Raw genomic sequence first — 23,407 nt, 5'->3', positions numbered from 1 at the left:
GCAAGAGCAATCCCAGGATGGGTGACCCAGTAGGAAGTTCTCGTGTGAGTTCCCAGAAACAAAACCGTGAGGGCGTGGTCGGGGCCCAAAGTGAACAATATAGTGCTACGATGGAGTCGAGCCCGGGCTATGGTGAGGGCTCGGGCCGGGATGTGACAATTTGATATCAGAGCCAATCCCTGGCCGGATGTGTGCCAATGAGGACGTCGGGCATCCCACATCGCCCAACGAAGTGGATCTTATAAGCCTTATATGTATATTCTCATTTCTACCTAGTACGAGGCCTTTTGGGAGCTTACTGACTTCGGGTTCCATTGGAACTCCAAAGTTAAGCAAGTTCAGGCGAGAGCATTCCCATGATGGGTGACCTACTGGAAAGTTCTCGTGTGAGTTCCTAGAAACAAAACCGTGAGAGCGTGGTCGGGGTCCAAAGCGAACAATATTATGCTATGGTGGAGTCGAGCTCGGAATGTGGTGGGAGTCCGGACTGGGATGTAACATTTGTCATTGTTCACTGACAAATAAAAATTGTGTGGTAATTAACATTCATTAACATTGATAATCACACGACTTTTTTTGTCATTGACGAATGACAAATGAAAAACACGCACGTCAAAATCCAATTTCAACAAACATGGAGGAAGATCAGGCACAACAAATGTCATCTGGAAAGCCCCATTACAAGTTCATTGAACCTCGAACAAACTTCAGGTTACAATCCCACAAAAGAGGTATTATTAGGATAAATTGGAATTGCCGTTGGGTTGTTCTTGAAAACACATTTTCCAAGGATAGCACCCTCCATTTGACACCTAAAGAAAATACAACAATGAAATATATTTTAGTTAGTGTCAAAGAATTATGATGCCAACAATTGGCTAAATTGGTGACAACGGGTATTTAAGAATCATGGTAGATTAAATAACAGACAATATGTACAAACAACAAAACAAAAATAGATAAAAAATCAAAAGGTACAAATAGTTTTTCTTTTTTGCCTAATGTGTACCTTGATAACGCAACCACGAAAAAAAAAATGCATTGAACTCGAGTATGAATAATAAAAATATAGAAAAAAAACTCAACGTGAGAATGCTGATAAACTTGTCCAAATTTATGTAGAACTAGGAATACACTAATTTTGTGGACCTCTTTGTATGTTTGTTTAACCTTGGGCCCCAAAATATAATGTCTAGTTTTCCAAAAACAAAAAAACAAAAAAAACCCAAAATTTGTTCCTTTTCAAATTTAGTAATATAATAAAAAGTTAAATTAGAATGCCTAATTTTATGAAAATTTGAAAACATGACAATGCTTCAATAACGTGTATCATATATCTGATTCTCTAAATTTTTATTATTTAAAATGAGAAAATAAGCATTAATATTCAATATTTATTATTAGCGTTTAAATTAAAGAAGTCATTAAATATACAAAAAAAATTCTAACTCATAGAGCTTTTCAGGACAATTCTCATATTTCATATTAATATATAATTAATCTAAAATGCATTCATTGATTTAGCTATATTTGTGCACTTTAATTTCGCCTCCTCTGTGCATTGATCTCCCTAATTTCGTGCACTACTGTCTTTTATTTTATTTTCTTTTCCAAAATCTTTTCTTTTTGTCGAAATCTTTTTCAAAATCATTAACTCTCCCCTTATAATATGCATACAATATCAAACATGCAATGGACCATTTTCGGTACACAAAAAATGTAAATTATGTAAAGTTGTAATTACTGAATTCGTTTATGTAGATTCTAGTCACTGATTTTCTTGAGTAAAAAAAATTACACCGGGTTTTTTTTATGAAAAAAATTTGAATTTTAGGGGGCTAAAGTTATATTTTTAATTAGATTAAATAGACAGTCATATATCATTATGTATATATAGGCACTGAAATATAATTGAGAAGAACTAACTGATACATTCAACCATGATCTTTAAGTACAGTTCTTTATCAATACTAAAATATGAAGGTGATGGTAAAAGTTTGCTTTTAAACTCACTCACACATGACAAGAAGTTCGGATTCATCGAAGATGGTTACATGGAATTTTAAACTTTACAGTGGGTGTGAAATTAATACTGCACGAATTAATCAAGGAAAAATCCCTTTGGGGATGATGACATCCCCAATGTTGTTGTGCCATGGATCAGCCAAGTGAGTAGCCAAGTTCTCCAACGGTCCGGTGCCAGGGTACGCCGATTGTTGAACAACAAACCCGACGAAAGCCAACAACGCAAGCCGGCCTACACGATCGTCAATCACAAATTAAATACTCTTCAAATATAGTTGGACAACATAACATAAACATAGATATGTGACAAAAGAAACGTAATGTATATATGTACCAACCATTTTTGACCTCTTTGACCTTGTATTCCTCGAACTTCTTCGGGTCCTTGGAGTAGCCCAAGGGGTCAAAAGCGCCACCAGGGTACTTCTTCTTCTCAGGGTCCTTCTCCATGCTGCGTTGGTGTTCTACAAAGGCAATGGAAAGGAATTCGATGACCAAAATTGTAGGCAAAGTGCCCCATGGAACTGGATTGCCTAAGTAGGTGGCTTGGCCTCCTGGAACGGCAGCCCACTCCTGTGCTTTTACCCAGTTGCCCAATCCCAAAGCCTCTGGTACTAGAATCCCTGGCTACAATTGAGGGTTTGCAAGGTTAATTTAGTCATTGCAAAGTAAAAATGGATGCAATTTTTAAGGAAAATGTTTGTATGGTACTTACAACAGCAAGCATTGCCCATCTGCAGTGAATGAGCTCGGACTCCTTGAACCTCTCCAAGTTCTCCGGCACTTCTCCTAGCCGAAGCGGGTCAAATCCAAAGTCACTGAAAACCCACGAGCAACAAATTAATACAATTAACCAAACTAATTAGTATGTTTTGAGGAGCTAATTTTGTCTAATCTTAACCATCACAGGGTGATCTATTGGTTGGGAATGAAATTCATGACCGTATTTCACATGACACGCCCTGAGTTTGATTCTTGGCGTTTGTGAAGCACACGAAAGTGGCCAGAAAAGGCTAAAATGTCTCTGCGAAGCCACCAGCTAATTCATTTTTGTAAAAAAATAAAATAAAAATATTGTCTGGTCTTATTTCATTAAAAAAAAAAAAAAAAAAATTAGCATGTTACGAAATCTTAATCACCTAATGGTGTGGCACTATGAAATTTATCAAATCTAGGTCTACTCTAAATATTACATTTCTAACAAGATACGTACTGAGATATCATTTGATAAATAAACTTGTTACTCTAACATTATTGAAGTGGTGTATTTCGTTACCCGGGGGCGGAGCCGTCGAGGTAAGGAGGGCGGGGCTCGCCGGGCATCCACTCGGCGGACATGGAGAACCTGGAGGAGGCATTGGCACCAATACCTGGGAGCTGGACTGCGCTGGTCGCAAATTTAGACTTGGAGGATGAGAGGACTGAAGGGAAGGCAGTAGTGGCGATGCCACAGCTCATCAAACTGTTGGAAGCCATTAGCAAATTTAGTGCCTGCAGGATCTGGGGCTTGTGGTGAGGAGAAAGGAGGAGACTGAGATTATGGAAGGTGGAAGGAGTGGCAAGGAATACTAGTAGTACAGGAAGTGGGATATGGAAGAATCCAAATGTGGATTGTGATTGGCTAATGTATCTGGCTGGTGCTCTGTCATTGGGCCACGTGGATTCTGTTAATCCAGATAGGTGATTATGTGAAGTGGAATATCCAATTGATAGGTGAAATCTAGTATCTGTGGTGCAGGTTGGGTTAGGGGAGGAAAATCTAACCCACCACTTTTCCGCAGGCAAAAGATATTCTTGAAAAATTTTAGGGTGTTATTGGGGAAGAAAAGGTTAGAAATTAGAACCATTTCGATCACCAATATGTTAGTGGAAGACTAGTTATTTTTGGATCACCAATGTTGAAGGCATTTTCTTGACATCCTCCAGTAATTGCCCCCAAGGAACTTTACTTCCAAACCCAAGAAAATTAAGTTTTCTTTTTTAAAGAGAATCAGCTAGTGGTTTCGCCACGGTATTCTACTTTTTTAGAGGTCATGAAGACTTACATAAGTATTTCAGCCTCTTATAGCCACCATCGTGTAATACAACAGTACCAAGAATCGAATCTAGGATGTACCATGTGAAATATAGGTCTGGACCACTGGATCAGCCCATGGTGATTCAAAAAAAAAAAAAAAAAAAAAAAAATTATCTACTCTTTAATTAACACCAACCGTTTGTCACCATATAATACCCATGAGAGGACTTGCCTATCTATTGATTAAGCTATCATGACATTCCAAACTTATCATTTGTATAAGTGTGTTTTTAACTTTACATAGCATCGTATGATTGGTTTGAGATATCGTCATTTTGACGTCTCACGTTCATCAGTGATAGGTAAGTTTTTGCCCAGCTAAACTCAATTAATCTAGTCTAGATACTGATTAATTGTTTGATCTATGCCATTTTATTCTAAACTCTTACATTAAGCCATGTCAATTGTCATGTTTAGAAGTTGTAGATACTCTTGTTTTCTCTCGGGTGGACATGTTTCTACAATTGTTTACACCAAAAAGCAAAGTCATACTGTGCATGCTGTGTTCGCTTGTCCACGTGTTAAGACCCTATTCGCCAGCCGAGGCCACGTGGAGCGCAGTGCACACAACGCTTCTTCCACTGCCACTCATTCTTCTTTGCTTCTTCTTCATCACTCCGATAACGGGCAACAACCAATCACAGCGTTACTCATTGAATTAACAACTAATTAACCCTAACTTAACGGTCAGTTTCCGTACAGAGGAACCACCAGCTCTCACATTCCGGCCAGCGATGGTTAACGGTACCAGCATCGCCGTCGCTGATGCTATCGTTGTCGTTTTTGCTTGGGTTGGATTAAGGTATCAAGGCCACACCAAATCCATTAAATCTTCGTCCTCTCAGCATTCCTTGTATTTACAAAAACTAAGCCAGAATGCGAGGACGGAGGTGGATCAAAGATGGCATTGCAAGTTGTCGAAAGGTACAAAACGGCGAGGTTGCATACACATGTCCGTCAAGTGGTACGACATCAGAACTCGTTTTAGGGTTCAACACATCCGATGGCATGTAATGTAAGCGATAGACGTGCATCTCAATAGTGTTGTGTAGATGGAAAAACGCCGTCTGCAATTAGAGGGTGGACAAAACAGAGGGATTTGTTTCCATGTTGTAATACATCTAACTTTTCCTTTTGGTATTTGATACGTGCAGTAAAGTAAAATATGTGAGCACACGAGAAAGGACATGATTCAAAACGAGGATATCTGAGATTAAGTAGGAGTGGCCGCAATTGAACATAAGATGAAACAAAATCAGTTAAGATGGTTTAGACATGTGAAACGAAAACCTACCAATGTTCCGCTAAGAAAATGCGATTATGAGGCAGGGGCTTATGACAAAAGGGGTAGAGAAAGACTTGGAAAGAGACTTTAAGAAAATACATGAAGTAGTTGGAGCTAACGGAAGATTTGGCGCAAAACCGAACGCATTGGTATCCTAAGATTCATACAGCCGACCTCACTTACTAGGATAAGGCTATGTTGTTGTTGTAGTTGATATGTGAAGTGAACTTCCAATCTTAGTCTCATGCTTACAACCTAAGACCAAATTTACAAGTGACCGTGAAAATATTCATTTAAATGCGATGTGTTCACATGCAGCACGTGTGAAACATTCTTACAGAGTTATTTGAAGCATTGTTACATTGATGAAGAGGGAATCGAGCACAAAATCTCTTGAGCGATGTTAATGCTCTTAATCACACAAAAGGGATTCAGGCACAAAAACTCGTCAACTAAAGTAGTTTAAACTTTAGAGTTTACAGTACTTGCATCAACTAAAAACATATAAAAACAAACTCCTTAAATTGAGATAAACTTTCTTCAACGAAGAAATAGTTTTAGCGACATCACTTGTTTTAAAAAGTAACATCATCCTTCCGGTACATGTTTGCCACGTAGTTTCTTTGATTACAAGATAGCTTCTGCCCTAAATTGGACAACCTTGTATTGGATTATGAAAACGACAAACCAATCCAAGTAGCAACCCAACTAATCTAGGTTAGTCCAATCTAATATTTGGGTGAAGTAAACTCCAACCAACTTACTGTAAGCTCGCGCCTTATCCAATCACGAACCCATTTTTATATTTAATATTCACCGCCTGATCAAACACTCATCCTCCGGTCTGACCGATCCGCAACCCGTACGATCCATACCTTCCTTCCACCCAAAGTCTAATTCTCCAATCTCACATCACCGCCGCAAATCCACCGGCCAAACCGCCCGCCCGCCATGAGCACTCCATCACTCTCAGGGGTAAAGCTTTCAAATTTTCTTCAATTTTCTTCCGATTGCGGGTTTCAATTCGAATTTTTTACTCTGGATGTTGCAGAGCGCAGGTGCGTTCTCTGGATTCACACGGCTATGCAAGGGCTTGTCGGTGGTGCTTATTGGAGGCCACATTGTGGTTCAGCTTCTCCCCCATGCCGTCGATTACCTGGCTCTCATTCCCGCCAGGTATTTTTCTCTGGGTTTGGGCACCTCAACCGTTCAAGTTTGGGTTTGTTGACTTGTGAATTGAAAATTTGCTAAAATGAATAGCGAAATATTGCATAAATCTGTGTTTATAGTAATGGGTTTTATGAAAAATTTGTGAAATTTAGTGTTTTGAACCGTTTGGTTTTGTGGGATTGATCTGAAAGTCAGCTCCGGTTTTTCGCCTTTCTTGAGTGGAATTGGGAGTTTGTAGCAGCAATGATAATGTTGATCCTTTGTTTGTTAAATGTTTGTATTACAAGGGATGGAGTATATGGTTGGTATTGGATTACAGACTTCGTTTTCGCTTAGGTTCTGTATTTTCTGGAACTTAGAAGTTGATTCCCAAGTGAAGCTTAGTGCCTTCTTAAAAAAAACTTGAATGAGATGCATTATCAATCCCGGTTCTGTGTATGTGCTCGTTGCTCCTCACTATTTGGGGCTGTTCGGGTTTCTCTATTCGCCTTTACAAGTCTGTGCCTTTATTATTTTATGCCTACTTTTTTCTGCGTAAATTTGTTTAACTTAATTCGAGACGAGCAATGTAATATTAGATTTATAATCATAATATTTTGAGGTTTTACATGATTGATTTTGTATATCCCTATGCTTGTTCACTCTAATGAAGGGTGAGAGCAAGCTCATCTCTTTAGATTTGGAACCTCTAATGCGCAACTTAATCCTAATCCAAACTTCTGTCTTGTAGGACGATTCCTTTTGTCTGGAACCTCATAACATCCGGTTACATTGAACAATCAGTATATGGGGTATGTGCTTCTGATTCCACAAATAATTTTTCTGTGCCGTAGTCATATATTGAAGGGAATTTCTGGACCCGACACACTCTACTTTTATTACTAGATAGAACTGAGTTTCATACTTATTTAACAGGTTTTTATCAGCACTATTGGTCTTCTTTTTATTGGGAAGCTGCTTGAACCTGTGTGGGGTTCTAGGGAGTTCTTGAAGTTCATCTTTGTAGTTAACTTCTTAACTTCCATATGCACTTTCGTCACTGCTATTGCTATGTACTACATTACAATGACGGAATTTTACCTGTAAGTACTAAGAAATCAATTGAACATTTATTAAAAAAATTTGCATACCAGCAATTCATATTTTTTGTCCTTGTTTTCCATCTTTCTGCATTTTCAGCTTTATTGCTTCCTTCTACCTCAAGGCATTCTGTAGCTTGTTGGTTTATTAGTAATAAGAAATTTACCGCTTCCCCCCTTTTCCTTTCAAGCTGAGTCAGTCTAACTGAATGATGAACTTGGTAAATTTGGATCCAACTCTAACAGCACACAAATTTTTAAACAGATCATTCAGCAACTATCAATACGTATCTTCCATTGTCCATCTATCTTTTCGTATATAATAATGTTTGTACATGTGGTAGCATGGTTTGATCGCTTCGTTTATCTCATCCTTTGTATTGTTACTTTCTTTGGTTCATTTGTGCTAGTTATATGCCTGTTTCTGGCTTCCACGGAGTCCTTTCAGGTTTGTTGGTTGGCATCAAGCAAATCATCCCCGACCAGGAGTTGCCTTTATTGAAAATAAAAGCTAAGGTTTGGACTTTCGTAAAGGACCTTTTGATGAAAATTTCTGCAGGTTATTGAATAGTCCTAAAACTCTGTTTGGTGCTGGTTTCAATTATATGCAGTGGTTACCATCTATCTCGCTATTGCTGTCCATTGCCATAAGCTTCTGGACAGAAAAGTCAGCAACATATCTTCCATTCGTAATATTTGGAACTTATACGAGCTGGATTTATCTAAGATTCTGGCAGAGGAAACCAGAAACAAAACTCAAGGGTGATCCAAGTGAAGATTTTGCATTTTCTACATTCTTCCCTGAACTTTTGAGGTAAATAATTGCCATTATTTTCAAACTCTTCACTTCAATATTCCTAGTTTCTATTGCTCTGAAGTGTTTCTTGTTAATTGTTGCAGACCAGTCATTGATCCTGTTGCATCTATATTCCATCGGATGCTCTGTGGAAGATCTGAAGCTTCCAATGAATCCCAAGGTTATACCTTGGGCGGTTCCTCATTGCCTGGATCTGACCCCATTGAAGCATCTAGAAGAAGGTAATGTTTCTGGTCTCAAACAGCATCCCGCTTGAATGTTAAGTATTACATCTCTGAAACGAAATTCAGATATTCCTTGTTCGAATGAACTATTTGAAAATCAAATAAGTTTACTAGAATGGATTCAGAAACTAACGTTGCGACAATATAAATAAACGTCTTAACAGCACCAACTGCGAATAATCAAATACTTGAACCAGGAAAAAGAATCTTCATTTTTGTGACCAAACTGTCTCTTGCAGAGAAAGAGGTGCTCGAGCACTCGAGGAAAGATTGGCAGCTGAGAGGTTGGCTGCAGCACACGGTACAGAAGAGTCTGGAAGAGATGCCGCAGAGAATGTTTAATTGCTTCACGACTCAAGTATCAGTTCCTATCAATCAACCACCCAAATGTGTCATTTCCGTTGCAACTTCAGAGGTTCCGTGTTATTTGAAGAGAAGGCTTTTCTACTGTTTTTCTCTGTTCCCGCTCCCTGTGAATTCTCGAGGATCCTTAAGCTGTGAATTTCTCTGTGGACAATGGTATCTTTGCACAATGATTAATGTGTGGTGTTGCTCAAAATATGTAGAGTAGAAATTCTTAAGAGGCATCCATATCCTTGGAACAGTTGGGGCCATTTTGTCATGTTGTACAAATACATCTTTTAGCACAGATACGTTGGTATAACTTGTGTTTGATCTCAAATTTTTATTATAAAAACGGAAATCTTTTTGCTCACCACCCCAAATTGGCGGTAACTTGGATACCCGTATCCATTAGGTCAAAATCATGTGTCCGTACGTATCTAGCATGTATTGTATCCGACCAAGTATCCGATATGAGATACGCGACTAGAACGATGTATCCATGCTTCATGTTAATAGGCGGAGAGTGAGTGGGGACATTCGGTGCATGCATGCATGGTCGTAGTTTGGATAGCATTAGAAATATCATCCATCAACCATAAGAAACTCGGAAGTTTAAAAAGATGTGGGAATGGTGCCTCCTCCAGTCATTAGAGAGACAGTTTTCACCTTCATTTGATTCAACCAAATTTACAACTTCTTATTGTCTTTATATAGCAATCACAGAGGACAGGCAATATAAACAAGGTTGGCCAGGGTTAGCGTTTCCATCACCCCGGATTCGTTGAGAAACTTTACTTTTCATTGCAGAATTTTCACCTCCCCGGAGCTGTACACAAATCAGGGGCCACATGACAATGTCGTCCTCCGTCGTGAGTTATATGTACAAGTCAGCTCTCGATAGATTCTCCAGCAAAGTACTGTCGATGGACCATTTTTTTGTAATCTGTAAAAGAAAGATATAAGAACAAGAGTTGCATCAGAGGTTTGTGCAATTCAAATTGGGAAGGATAGGCACTTCATCACTTGGCATCATATTTCATGATATTCAAGTTCGAAACATAAGTTTATCAGGTCGACATGTCATAGCTCACGGTAAATTTGCATAAGGTACAAAGTCTGAAATTAGCATGGAATGGAAGGCGGTTGAAACAGGATGAGCATCAACGATGAAGTTCTAAGTTTTTGAATCCCAGTTTTAGAAACATTCGATACGAATGACAGAGTAACTAACCTTCCTTGTTACTCCACAGAGCAGCAGCATAGCTGTTGAGGGGGCTCTCCGGGTTTGGTTCTGCAGGTAAGAACTAAATGGTCAGGCAAGAACGAATGAAGTCTACAAGAGAATACATATAAGAGCAAGCTTACCTCCCAACAGACTTTGAATGGAGAGTAGAATAGTCCTGCAATCGTAAGCTGAAGACCACTTGTCCTGTGCCACGTATAACATAAGCTTTTTGAGATTACACGAAAATGAAAGAAAGGAAACTCAATCCAACAACAGACTCAGACTGACACTTCCGCCACCCATCAAATTGATTGCTCTACCCACTTGTTATCACCACCCCCGTGATAATAAATAAAACTTGTATTACGCAACCCTTGCATCAATGTTCTCAAATTACCCATAAATCCTGATATAACTTTTTGTTTTATTAATCTGCATGAAAATGGTCATGGCAGCCACGAGAGCTGTTATGGCAGCCATGGGAGCTGTTATGGCTGTTGTCAAGTTAGCAGCGCCCTTGCGATAAGGGCACATTCATGTGGGCACCACAACACCCCTGGGTAAGGGGCATTGGCATACTGCCATCTAAGCAGCACTTCTGAGTTAGGGCATTACATGTGGGCAACACCCTGGATGGAAAAAGCATTGGAATTATCCAACTGATACTAATTTATATACTCTCTTCTACACAACTAGGAGAGCATTTAGATATATCCAACCGATACTAATTTTCCATAAGAATCCTAATGTACTAACTCCTTGGTACAAGAAACAATGACAATCAAATGGTCAATTTAACTTCTCCGTGTTACAGTCATGGACAGTTCGTACTTGAAGTTTAGTATCTCAAAAGCTTGATACCAGTTTATTTCGTAAATGTAATGATAGATACCTGCAAGATATCAAGACATATGTTGCCAAACTGATCAACATTTGGATGGAAGCACATTGTCTCAAACTTGACCTGCGGTGGCTTGAAAGGATAGTCCAGAGGAAAACGCAAAGAAAGCTTGTAGGAAAAACCCTCATACATGGTTCCCTTTCCACCTTCGATTGTGCCAACCCATGTAAAAATGCTCTCACCTTCAGGAAAAGCCGATACTCCAAGATCTCCTCCACTCATCTGAAACCAGCGGACGTTGGACGAACAAAGGTCAGTAATACAACAGTTACCAGTCTCATAACAAGAAATGCGGTCACTTATTCATCGTTAAAATCTGTCTAGTACAGACTAACTTCAGTGTCAAACTCAAATAGACTACTATTAGACCTTAAACTTCAAGACGATATTATTCAACTGAGAAAATTTTATTAACACAACAATGTATACCTACAAGTATGATAACAGCGGAGACTTCCCGAATCACCACACATGCAGTCATAAATTGAAGCTTTGCAGTCCACAGACTCACACACACCTGCCCAACCCAACCTCTGTATCATACATCCCCATCCTCCCATGATTACCAAGAATCAATAGTCCCTCTTTTACTTCTTAATTATGCTTTATTTTTTTAGGAAAACTAATGAAAAGAACTTAAAAACTTTGAATTTTACCGATAGGGACAAAATAAATAGTATCAAGATTAAATTTTTAGTATAAAAAATGTAATTTTTCGTTAAAGTAAACGGTCTGAAGCTTTTCGCTAAACTTCCCTTTCTTTTCTTTTTACGCTTATGAATCTAAATTTAAATCCACATCAAACCCAATTCAAGATTACAACAAAAATCAACAAAGACAGTAAGAAATAAAAAAAAGTACACAAATTTGAGGAAAAATCAAAAGCAAAGAATCAAGAGGGAGAGAGTACCATGAGAGACATCAACTCCTTCTGAAGCCTACAGCACAATTGAAACAAAACCCATCTTTAGTGAGGACTTCAATTTTCTCGGGACCGAAAAAAAGAAAGAGAATTTTCTCGGGCTCCAAACAGAAAACTAAAGAAAAAAAAGGACTGACCTTTGAGAAACGGAGGTGGTGTCGACGGGGATGGAAGAAGCAGGAGGCTTTTTCTGACTAGAAGTGGGTGTACGGCGCTGACGCTGCTGCTGCGTGGCCGACGAGTTGTCGGCCGTCGGGTTGGGTCGGACCTCCATGGCTGACGACGATCAATCGCCTCCCTGATCGACGGTTGCTAATCAAAATCCGATTTAACGGTTTCTGGAAAGCGGTGGTGGCGAAGAGGCTGTCTTTCTGTTTATTTCGTTTCTTTATCCTTTTTAATGCGACATTAATGGAGGGGCGACTTTAGCTGTTGGTGTGACAAGATTATAATCACAACCCATAATATTATAGTTTAATCTAACAAATTTTTTTTTATAATTATAAATTTATAAAGACCAAACCTCTAAATAATTTTTAAGAGATTATGTGGGGGTTAATGGTTGTGCTATTTTAATGATTTAAAAAAATATATATATTCAACCAATAACCGTCACATAATATGTTCTGTAAAAATAATTTAAAATTTTAATATATGTTGCATCATTATAATCAAAAAGTGATTTACTACTCTGTCCTACTAATGCGAGAGTTTAAACTTATAAAAGATGTTGTGCTTAATTTGATGAATTTATCACCCACTCAACTTATTTCACTGTGTGCCACTTAATAATATGATCTGGTGGTATTCCTCATTATTTGTAAGTGAGAAGTCTTAGGTTCGATTCTCACCAAAAGTAAATTTGAATCACAATATTGCTCACCTATTATGAAGCTAAACTCACTTCTTTCCCCTAATAACAAATCAATTTAATATCTTAGTTACAATCTCGGACTCAACAAAATAAGTTAGGACTTAATTAATAAGAAGAAAATATCAAGCATTTTATTAGAGGCTGTGTGCAACCATAGAAATCACCTAGTTGGAATTAGAATGAAAAATATGACAATTGTGAAAATTACGAACCTTTTGATGATAATTGATATGCATGCAAAAGGATTCTTATAAAAATTAAAAATAAAGCATTGGCAATAGTTGTAAATCAAATGATATTATACAACCTGAAGGGACAGAAAGGAATCTGAGAACAAAGTGCATATTACAAATTTAAACATCATATGAATCAAGCATCTTAGTAAGTGGAATGATCTATGGTAGGCAAGCCAAAAACAGTAGAATCAAATGAGTTCAAACTCCGAAGAATATTAAGTTCAGTTATGTTTGTGAGTGTGAAGTATCTATAACTACTTATGATTACATATGCCCAAACGCGACTAATAATAGTATTCCTCTTTACATCAGGCTGAAGCCACATAGTGCTTAGGGGGGACGTCCCTTTCAAATTTTGTTGGCTAGTTTCTTGTTTTAATGACCTTTTTCTAAAATTTTCTTATTTGTATCCTTCTACACGTAATGGGTCACCCAATCAATCCAATAATAATACTCTTCTATGTCTATTGTGCGTATGATTTCCAGAAACTTGATGAGGGCATGATTTCTAGAAACTTAATGAGGGCGCTCCTGTGAATCAAAATCTTGGCCTTGCCTCTGCTTTACATCCTAACTTTTGAGAATAACTATCAAATAACGGAGATATATCTTGGTAAGCGAGAAGCGAGTGAGTGGAATGAATTGTTGAAAGAATGTATTTATAGTAAAAATGTAAGTGTACGTGTAAAGTACAATATGTGATGCCAAAAAGAACAAAAATTGGAGAGAGACGATGGCTCCCCATTTTCACTCGGAGACAGCTGGGTCTCGCTGTGCGGAGAGGAGAGAAAGGGGACAGAGGGAGTGGAGAGGCTGGGGACACAGAGGATGAGGATGGCTCCCCATTTTCATTCGGCTTACTTTATGTTTCGAATTAATTGGATTTAGCATTCTTCACAACCTTTGATGGGTGTTTAATTTCTAATTTTTGTTCCATGCATTGTTGATTTTTTTTTTATAATTGTTGAATCGCTTTTATATTTGCTTGGTCCTTAGGATCTAAAGCATTTTGCCTTTTGAAGAGCAGCTACAGGGAAAGCATTAGGTACCCTTTTCTTTGTTGTGTTTTTTTTTTTTTTTTTTTTTCTAATTTCTAATTTTTATGCAAGACATAAAATATTGTAGGAATCAAATGTATGATTGTCACCAAATGTATTTATCTTTTGTGGAATATTATTGGTGATTATGGTATGCATAGTTAGTTTTCCTTGCTCTATTTGAATTTCTCTCTAATTTTCTTTACTCTTCGTTATCTGCTGTGTTGTTTGTGAAAATCTGAAATGATAACATTTGTTAATCTGTGTTTTGAGTTGCGATTTTCATATTTTACTTCCAAGTTCTGAGTCGTTCCTTCTCCCATGGTTTCTCAACTTTTGAATATGTAGTGCAATGCCCTATTGCTAGACATTCTGGCAACATAGGTGGTTATGTTGCCAGACAGTGCAGATGGACCACACATTCTTGCAAAAGTTTACCTTATCAATGGTTTAGATTTATAGTTTGGCATATGTGGTCAAACTATGATTCTGAACCATTGATAAGATGGGTATTTGCTTAACATGTTTCTTACGGGGCAGGGTATACATGTGTTCTTTTAAAAAAATATATATATATCTACTGAGAGGAGCCTCAATTGCAATGTTCTAAACTATCTCTCAACTTATTTTTCTATGTTATGTGCTTTTTATGTTTGCACTTAGATCGATGGGTTCAAACCCTTGAATACAAATTTATTTGACAGCCTTTAAAGTTTTTGACTTTTTGGTGCTCTTTAATACATATTTTCTTTTGTTTATCTAGATTATAGTTTTTCCTACACACTTAATCCTTGCAGTTCACAGAGTTCTTATTGATCCCGCAATTGTTCTTAAGTTATCTTTGTTGAGTAGAGGCTATGTTCTGTGGGTTTTAGGGTTTAGGGAAATTTTTGAGCTGCTTTGGCATTTTAATGTTTAGAAAAAATTTTGAGATTCTTTAATGAGATTTTGGTGGCTAACATTCTTTAGCTAAATTTTTTGTGTCTCTTGGTTGCTTTCTGCAATTTCGCTTTTGAGAAAACCTAATTGCAGGTTCTTCTCTCTCTCTGTTAAGTTACCAGTAGTAATGTTTTTCCTGCACTCTTAATCCTTGCAGTTCACAGAGTCCTTATTGATCCTGCAGTTGTTGTTCTTAATTATCTTTGTTGAGTAGAGCATATGTTCTGTGGGTTTTAGGGTTTGGGGAAAATTTTGAGCTGCATTACTATTTTAATGTTTTGGGAACATGTTGAAATTCTTTACTGGGATTTTTGTGGCTAAGACTCTTTAGGTAAATTCCTAACTATTTACTGGTTGGCATCCATATCTTATAAATATGTTGGCCAAGACATATGTTAGCTTATAATGCGTGTGAATATTTAATTAGCTCACAGGTTTGTTGGTTCAGTTCAACTACAACCCTGATGACACACCCTGATCGAAATCAAGGTATGCTGGCCGTCACGCCTTGATTTCGGTCGGGGTGTGTTACCTGATGAAGTTAGTTTTACATCACAAACACATATATATTGAAGTTTAGACACCTTCGCAAATACCACCTTTTAGTTATTTTCATGGTCTGTTTAGTTGGTTTTCATACTCTAACCCCTACTTTTGTAAACTAGATTGTGCATTTCCAGTTGTTAAGCATGAATATGATGGTGTTACCTAAACATGTAGATATTGCATTGCTTTTGTGTCATGCAGTATTAACATTCTATCTCGCCTCTTAGATAATAATAGAATGACATTACATAAACTTTTAGTTAGTTTTCATGAGACAATTTCAATTTCTTTGCTTTGTTTGAAAATTGGCGTGTTTATCTTCTGGACACTTAATCAATTTAGCTTGCAGTTGAACTATTGCAGTTTTTATGTATTTTGGTTTTACCTGGATTCCATTTCTAGAATGAGCATGTGTTTCTCATTGTATCTAGAAGTTATTTCGGTTGAAGTAGCACGCTTAACATTTGTGCTCTGGAGTTGCATAATTTTCCTTATTGTCTTTTTTGGATCGGAAAATTTTAGATGAGAAATACTGGATGATATATGTTTCGTCAGTATGATATTTGCATTACTATCTCAGATAAAGTATATAAGTAACCTGCTAAATTCTACAGATAATACTTGCAGAACCTGCAACTAATGCCTATATTATATTACTAATTGGTGTAGCTTTGCTACAATCCCTGTTTCAACAATGTGTGTTTACTACTAATAGAATTTCACTACTGTCTTTGAGCTATTATTTTCATTGTTGTTCTGTGAGTTAGCGCTAATCGATTTGCTTTGTTTCCGATTTTCCGAAAGTTGGATCGATCGCCGGAGCACTTGGCCCTTTGACTTTTGAGGTATATTAATTAACACTGGTTTCATAACAGTTCTTACATTTTCTTTTTTTTTTCACATTAGGATTAGATTTAGCTATCTAATTATAGCGTCCTTTTCATATATATATATATGACCACAATAACAGTAGAATTTGAATATATATGACCGCAATAACAGTACAATGTGTGATTGTTACGTCTTAAGTTAGTGTGATGTAACAAATATTCATGCCATCAAACCTAAACTGAAACATAATAATAAAACGCAGTTGTTTGCAGTTAAACAAGAACAGCGTAAACAAACATGTTGTGAGACGACCGATTCCAAAACACATTTTAACAGCTTTATCCGGGTGATAATTCATAACATTATCAAGTATAAAAGACTGGTCGTCAGTTAAACCCTTCTCAGATTTACCCTTTCTTTGTTGCACTTTTATGGATTTAATCCATTCCACCATCACAGTTTTTGTTACTTTTACAGTTTCCCCATGCTTTCTGGAATGCGTTTTCAATCTTAATAATATCTGCTATGTTGCTTCAAATTATCAGTGGTTTTAGTTATTCGCTTTCTATTCTTCTTGGAAAGCATGACTGAAATTTTATCACTGAGTTTCACATACAAACATATTAAACTTTTCAAATAGCCTTTAAATTTACCCTTTATATTTTTCCTTTTCTTTTTCTGACACATGTTCCCATGCTGACAAACATTGTATAATAATCTGTATGATGCCATAATATGGTGGATTACCTTAGCTGCTAACATTCCGTCACTGCCTTGCTTTATGCATGATCAAACTAATTTACTTTTGAATACATGATTTTTTAGATCTTCTTAGTTTTGTTACAATGTTGTTACTGTGATCTCTACTGGTTCTTTAAATGGTTTGGTTTTTCAATCAGTTAACACTTTTTTTAAATTGAAACAACATTTTAGTTCTAAGCATAATCATCTGATTAGTCTCCCCTTTAGCATAATTTCTCGAAACCATTTTCTTTGTGCCATTTGTAGAAAGATGTGTCTCTTTCAGATAAAATTTACAACATTTGGTTTAGGAATTGCAGAGAGAAATAAAGAATCTCCGACTAAATTGTGCAAGAATTTAGCCGGGATTTGAGGGTTTTAGTTCAGGGTTTGTTTTTTGCGATTTACACATACAGAGAGATAGAACAAAGGTGAGCGAGAGAAGGGAGGATTTTATGCAAGGGTTAAAGCGAAGGGGTAAGGAAGGGGTATGGGTAAGGAAAGGGTAAGGACGCATAATCAATTTGACTGCACGTGTAATTCATAAATTGATATTGTCTGAATGAGTTTTAGCAAGTATATATACTTAATGACTAAGTGTTTCTAAATATTAAACTAAGGGAATTTGGATGCCATCGTTTCTATTTATGATACATATAACTAAATGCATCGTTTTTTATTCGAGTATCATGTAGAGAATTTCTTGCTAATTGAACATGTTTGGTTTTGAGTTTCTGGATATAAAATTTACTACAAAAGGCTCTGTCTCTTTGAAATTTTGACCATTATTTTTCTGATCAAAATAGAGAACTTTGATTGTTCTATTATACATGACCTATATTTTTCACGTTGTTGAATTATTTATACTATTAAGGATGATTAATATGGTATGTTTTATTGTTTGTCCCATTTGTATGTAAATTCAGCGAATTGGGATGCATTTAAACTTAAAGTATTATATATATGGGTGATTTTGTTCTTTTTCGTTTCTTTCATATGCACGCCTACATAAAAAACATTATGGTCACGTTTCTTAAACTATGATTTATATTTTTTGCTATAGTGCGAAAGATATTCACTCTAAAAAAAAGTGAACAATGCAATCTCCGTAATCGACTGCTGCAGGCAATTCTACATGTTTTTGGCTATCAACATTTTTGCTTCAACAACTGCCTGTTTTTTGCTTTGCACATTCGTGCTTGGAAACATAGATGCTAGAATAATAACAAAACAGTTTTTATGTTTTTTGTCAACTACAACATGTAGCTAACCTAGAAGATATATATTTTATCACCTTGACTACAAGGGCAACATTTCTGTAAACTATATGTTACTTCGAGAGAGAGAGAGAGGAGGAAGCAACAAGTCCTATGATCCAACACCATCAACTTGTTCAGCTGCCTTTCCCAAATGAAAAATTAGATGAAATAATCTCAATTTCATGCTGAGACCGAGTACGACGCGGCGCGCGAGCCAGTTCTGCTGAGCCAGGCTCTTGATCCAGATCCCCAATGTCGGCGATTTGCATAATCCCATCCCCGTCGCTAGGTCCAACATTGTTGTTTGGTGAATGTGAGGTCCCTTCAGTGCTCCAGTGATCCATTTCAAGGTTTGATCCCCTCGGAGATGTGATAAATCCATCGTCATTGCTGCGGTTGTTGTGGTTGTGCAGCAGATGAACTGGGGACATGCCTTGCGTGGGAGTTGGTGGCATGGTTGAAAATGGAGTGGTTGACGGTGAATGGTGGCTGTGTTTCGCGTTCTTTTTGGCCTTGTGGTGCCAATTTTTCACAGCTGCTGCCACTTCCTCATCGAAAATGGTAGGTTTCATGGTCGAACCCATCTGTTTGATCAAACAAAACAAAGTAAATCGACGTTAAATCAAGGCTTCATTACTCCAGTTCCCCCCTGAAAAATCAAACCGAAGCGAGATCAGTTTTACCTGTGTTACTAGAGCATAGAGAGGCAGAGTCACATAACTGCATAAAACTTGTACCATGACCCTGTGGAGATCAACAATTTAGCATTGTGTGCATTAGCAAAACACTTGTGCTCGTTGAATAAGTTTGTCACGCCCCAAAACACCGAACACACGTGACAGTGTCACGTGCATCCAGATTAACAAAGTACGAGCTGCAGTCACATGCTCAGGATTTTGGGGCCGAGACATAAGTAATGATTAGAGTGTAAATTAAGCTCGCTGCTCACCCGATTGAGAGCCTGATGACAATGTCTTCAGTGCGCTGGTGGAAGCAAGATTTTATCCCAAACTCATACTGAAGGAGGAAAAAAAAAAAAAAAAAACAAATGATAGGATATGAGTGACGAGGGGGTTTTTCCTCCAATTGAGCTCGTGAAGTGTTTTTGTATAAAACTTGTAGCTGCCGGAGTGTTCTTTCTAATATTCTAAAAAATGGATCTTTAACTAAAATGATAATTAGAGAGGAAATGTGCTTACTGTACTCCATGCAAAGAAGGCCAGTTGAAATGCATTCTGCAATGAAGAGGGAAGGACCACAGAAAAGAAGCATGTGAGCATATAATATCAGTGAATTGAAGTTATAATACACATGAAATTTCGATGTGTTTTGATGTACCTGAAAGAGAACAAAGTGGATGAGAAAGAGCATGAGACGGGGGCTTCCGAACCAGAAGAGTTGATCGCCGGGTTGAACAAGAGGTGCACCCTTCACCACATCCCCTCTCTCCTGAATCCTCAGCCCCATCTTTGTTATAATCACTAGCAATTTGGTTCCAACCAGTAGGACTATCTGCAATGTTTACAATTACCATAAGGATCTTCTGTTTTGCTCACGATCTTAAGGCCTCGCTCGGTGTCTAGGCTAGGATTAGATTGGATAACGCACTAACCACCAGACGAGGCCTAAATATATCTAGCATGCATGAAACTTGGATGATGCATTTTGGGTGGAACTTACAATTAAAGAGATGATTGGTAGCCAAAGATAAGAATGCCATCCTGTCCAAAGAGGAAAACATTTCTTCGTCAGTAAATTAAGGTTCATCGCATTTTCGGAATCAATTATGAAAGAATATCTCACTTACCGTATGTGTTGGACAGCATGAACAACACTGTAGAGAACCATATAACTGGACTGCATTAATCAATGAAAGTAAAAGTTAATTTCGTAGGACAATATTTAACCAAACAACGTGATGAGTTTAATTAGATACCTAAGTAAAGAACACCAACCTGATCTCCACAATAACTTTGAAATCCTCTTCAAGTGATCTGATTATGTACTTCCTAAAATCAAACGTTGACTCGCTTCCTGGTGCCAAATGTGCCTGAAATCACAAAGCATATATAGAAATTGAGTCCCCTTACAACCGGCATCGATCTCTGATGCAAAAAACTTGGGCAAATGACGCACTCACCGTGATAAATCCATGCCTCAAAGTTAAGTAATCAACCTTAGTAACTGAGTGGAAAAATTGCCTGAAGAAAGAGGCCTGAGGAAGAAAAAGGAGAAACAATTAGAACTCCTTAAATCATTCCCAATCCAATGTCCTGCTGCCCTAATATTCCAGGCATTATTTGAATTTCATGGTGCTAGTTCATTGACAAGTGACATGTTACTTACAATCCAAATGGAGACTAGTGACTTGCTCCAGAAGTTCAAATGTCTTCGCCCAAATGATGTATCCCTTGTAAACCTAAACCTTTCTGGATCTGCAGTGGAAATAATTGGGTAAAAGAAAATAATAGTGAATAGAAGAATTTTAGAAAAATGAGCATCTCCAAGAAATGTTGTAAAACAACCAAAACTCTATTTTAAGGAGCCAAACTCAAAAAATTCTTCTCCAAGATATGTTGTAAACGCGTTTATTATAGCAAAATGAACAGTCACTCTTTAAATTTTTAAAGTGCAACTGTTCACTTGCTAAATATTAAAATTTAAGGGTGGACTCTTGAGCAAGGAGAAAAAAAAAAGACAGAGAAGGTTGCTCTAAAAAATAAGTGGGTTTGAGTTTAAATTGTTAATAATAAAATATTCAAAGTTCGTTAACATAGAAAGTAATCAGAGAAGAAAAATTAAACTGAGTACTTAAGCTTTTTTACGCAGTTTACTTGTTAGTTTAACAAAATTTAAAATTTTTGTTGAAGACACTATAAGAAAGTCGACCTCATCATTCTTTAAGAAAGGAAAACATGAACTGGAAAATTAATCTTTGGATACATAAACCATTCATAATTTGGGATAGGGCCCACGTAGCTTTGAAGTAAAAAAAAGGGTTTGGTAAATTACAAACCATTATGGCACTGGTATTCAATTGATCTTGTCTCGTTCTCCCAAACCTTCCATTTTCTCATCTGTAAATCCAAAACAACAATGAAAAGATGAGAGAGAGATGAGAGAGAGTGAGAGAGGGAGATTCCAAAACAGTAAAAATTTGCTAGTTTTACCTTGTATCTTCCAAATCCCAAGGTAAGAATGCAGTAGAGCACATGAAAAACTGTTAACACAAAGATAAACATATGCAGTTGGTGAATCCCATATGCAGACACAAAGGCTACTTTTCCCTGCAAAAAAAGTTCACTGTCAATTATACCCAACTCACATACACAAGGGAAAAAGATGATAATAACTAACTATCCCTCGCTTAGTTTTTACCTTCTCTGTGCAGTAATCATTTCCTTTTACTGCTAATCTGCGCCTGTGATTGAAGAACTCAAGAAGTTTCCTACCATTACTTCCAGATTTTGATGACTTATTATATTTGCAGGGATGCCAAGTGGCTCCAACACTTTGTGATATGCACATATCAGAGATTGTTCCTTGCAGCACAGTTAGGAGCAAGGATAAAAATCCCAGCAGCATAAGCTCTTCAAAGAATTCAAAGACAACAAAGAAAATGGTTAGGCTAGGAACAAACACAACATTTTATAATCCCCAAAAAATAAAAAGGGAAATAAATGACCAAGTTAGATGGTTATATACCAGATTTAATCTTCTCAAGCGCTTCAACTAGAGCTCTCTTGTGTTTCCTTGCTAGCCACTGAAAGTGATGTAAGAACAACAATCTCAGTTGCAAATTAGTCCCAGTTCGGAACATTGTGAAGTGACTTGAGAGGTGTAGTTTAAGTGGAAGCAGGAAACGGCGAAAGTGAAATTCTACTATTTTTAAACGTTAGTTTACTTGTTCCGTGATTCAAAGGCAGGGGATCGCCCTTACTACGTGGGATTTGGTTGCATTTGCATGCATGATCTGTATATTTGAGATCATCCAGAGATAATCGTAATTAGTTAGTTAATTAATTAAGAATATGGATTAATTACCTTTCCTATGAGGTGGATCATACGTTCAATGACGATCGAAACCGTAAGCAACACAAAACAGACCACAGCAACAGCCCATGTCGGTGTTTCCTCCAGGGAACGCTCTTTAGCGAGTTCAGCCATTACAACTTAATTCCACTGACAAAAGCTCGCTACCAAGAACTGCTTTTTTGAAACTAATATTAGTAAAAATATAAAAATAATGAGTTTGTCTTTGTTATTTATAAGGGAAATTTGTCTGCAGAAGAGCCTTGGGCAAGGACGAAAAGTTCAAGACTTATTCCAAGATTTATTCAAAGACTTTGATTGTAGCATTAGGCAGTCTCTGTCATTGTAGAACTTGTCCAAACAACATAAATATAAATCAGCAAACTTTAACTTGGGGATACTTGGCATGCAAATTGGAGTTATATTTGTCGACAGAATGGACTTGGTACAAATTATGATTGATTTGACATGACACGTCTTTGACTAATACGACTGATTTTGTATCAATAAAAACGATTACGTATGTTTTGTTATGAGTATATCATCTATCAATATTATCAACAACTTATTAACGATATATCGACAATATGACATTTTTCAGAAAATTTGTAATTTTAAATGAATAATAAGTCCATATCTTTGGAATTAAAAATTGACCAAATCCCAAATATGCTGGTCAAAATGGCTATTAAATGTTCATCATATATTTTAGGGTACAGTACAAAAAATTACCTCAACTATTGGGGTCACGACAGTTTCATACCTCATCTTTTGAAATTGACAATGTCATACCGCATCTTACGAATTTGTAACAATGTCATACCTCCGTCAATTTTTTTGTT

General features: G+C 37.1%; 4 protein-coding genes across 4 annotated transcripts; 1 reads left to right on the top strand and 3 right to left on the bottom strand.

Annotated features, from left to right (window-relative positions):
* Window positions 1-1,908: 1,908 nt before the first annotated feature.
* Window positions 1,909-3,580, bottom strand: LOC137719562 (chlorophyll a-b binding protein 6A, chloroplastic). Its single transcript, XM_068458599.2, has 4 exons — window positions 3,302-3,580; window positions 2,741-2,843; window positions 2,364-2,652; window positions 1,909-2,257 (listed from the first exon to the last, which is right to left on the bottom strand). Exons 1-4 carry the CDS (start codon window positions 3,499-3,501, stop codon window positions 2,106-2,108), a joined length of 744 nt encoding a protein of 247 aa, XP_068314700.2. The 5' UTR covers window positions 3,502-3,580; the 3' UTR covers window positions 1,909-2,105.
* Window positions 3,581-6,124: 2,544 nt separating this feature from the next.
* LOC137720925 (rhomboid-like protein 19) lies at window positions 6,125-9,392 on the top strand. Its single transcript, XM_068460045.2, has 8 exons — window positions 6,125-6,362; window positions 6,439-6,563; window positions 7,288-7,348; window positions 7,473-7,639; window positions 8,047-8,152; window positions 8,248-8,450; window positions 8,537-8,674; window positions 8,917-9,392. The coding sequence occupies exons 1-8, from the start codon at window positions 6,339-6,341 to the stop codon at window positions 9,017-9,019; spliced, it is 927 nt and encodes a 308-aa protein (XP_068316146.2). The 5' UTR covers window positions 6,125-6,338; the 3' UTR covers window positions 9,020-9,392.
* A 277-nt stretch (window positions 9,393-9,669) lies between these two features.
* Window positions 9,670-12,499, bottom strand: LOC137720926 (uncharacterized). Its single transcript, XM_068460046.2, has 6 exons — window positions 12,208-12,499; window positions 12,059-12,086; window positions 11,140-11,370; window positions 10,388-10,451; window positions 10,254-10,313; window positions 9,670-9,965 (listed from the first exon to the last, which is right to left on the bottom strand). The coding sequence occupies exons 1-6, from the start codon at window positions 12,342-12,344 to the stop codon at window positions 9,910-9,912; spliced, it is 576 nt and encodes a 191-aa protein (XP_068316147.2). The 5' UTR covers window positions 12,345-12,499; the 3' UTR covers window positions 9,670-9,909.
* Window positions 12,500-18,508: 6,009 nt separating this feature from the next.
* LOC137720549 (MLO-like protein 6) lies at window positions 18,509-22,772 on the bottom strand. The gene is made up of 15 exons (XM_068459633.2): window positions 22,578-22,772; window positions 22,239-22,296; window positions 21,912-22,123; window positions 21,704-21,820; window positions 21,550-21,610; window positions 20,880-20,968; window positions 20,674-20,748; window positions 20,489-20,583; window positions 20,341-20,390; window positions 20,214-20,254; window positions 19,872-20,045; window positions 19,733-19,768; window positions 19,483-19,550; window positions 19,217-19,277; window positions 18,509-19,117 (listed from the first exon to the last, which is right to left on the bottom strand). The coding sequence occupies exons 1-15, from the start codon at window positions 22,698-22,700 to the stop codon at window positions 18,668-18,670; spliced, it is 1,710 nt and encodes a 569-aa protein (XP_068315734.2). The 5' UTR covers window positions 22,701-22,772; the 3' UTR covers window positions 18,509-18,667.
* Window positions 22,773-23,407: the final 635 nt, after the last annotated feature.

This window comes from Pyrus communis, chromosome 1, assembly GCF_041283825.1.
Source record: "Pyrus communis isolate YQ-2024b chromosome 1, ASM4128382v1, whole genome shotgun sequence".
Classification (NCBI taxonomy): Eukaryota; Viridiplantae; Streptophyta; class Magnoliopsida; order Rosales; family Rosaceae; genus Pyrus; species Pyrus communis.
The sequence above is the reverse complement of the archived record's forward strand: the minus strand, read 5'-3'. Positions and strand labels throughout refer to the sequence as shown.

Bases quoted from the DNA above. Each gene is read 5' to 3' on its own strand.
- LOC137719562 (XM_068458599.2), bottom strand. From the start codon at position 3,501: ATGGCTTCCAACAGTTTGATGAGCTGTGGCATCGCCACTACTGCCTTC. The intron at 2,844-3,301 runs GTAACGAAATAC...GTGGGTTTTCAG, and splicing joins CTCGACGGCTCCGCCCCCGG to TGACTTTGGATTTGACCCGC. The intron at 2,258-2,363 runs GTTGGTACATAT...ACGATCGTGTAG, and splicing joins GGTCAAAGAGGTCAAAAATG to GCCGGCTTGCGTTGTTGGCT.
- LOC137720925 (XM_068460045.2), top strand. From the start codon at position 6,339: ATGAGCACTCCATCACTCTCAGGG. The intron at 7,349-7,472 runs GTATGTGCTTCT...CTTATTTAACAG, and splicing joins TTGAACAATCAGTATATGGG to GTTTTTATCAGCACTATTGG. The intron at 8,675-8,916 runs GTAATGTTTCTG...TGTCTCTTGCAG, and splicing joins ATTGAAGCATCTAGAAGAAG to AGAAAGAGGTGCTCGAGCAC.
- LOC137720549 (XM_068459633.2), bottom strand. From the start codon at position 22,700: ATGGCTGAACTCGCTAAAGAGCGTTCCCTGGAGGAAACACCGACATGG. The intron at 21,611-21,703 runs GTAAAACTAGCA...TTGGATTTACAG, and splicing joins TGGGATTTGGAAGATACAAG to ATGAGAAAATGGAAGGTTTG. The intron at 20,969-21,549 runs GTTTGTAATTTA...TTTCCACTGCAG, and splicing joins TGAATACCAGTGCCATAATG to ATCCAGAAAGGTTTAGGTTT.
- LOC137720926 (XM_068460046.2), bottom strand. From the start codon at position 12,344: ATGGAGGTCCGACCCAACCCGACGGCCGACAACTCGTCGGCCACGCAG. The intron at 11,371-12,058 runs GTACTCTCTCCC...CGCTGGTTTCAG, and splicing joins AGGAGTTGATGTCTCTCATG to ATGAGTGGAGGAGATCTTGG. The intron at 9,966-10,253 runs GTTAGTTACTCT...TTTCTTTTACAG, and splicing joins TCTGTGGAGTAACAAGGAAG to ATTACAAAAAAATGGTCCAT.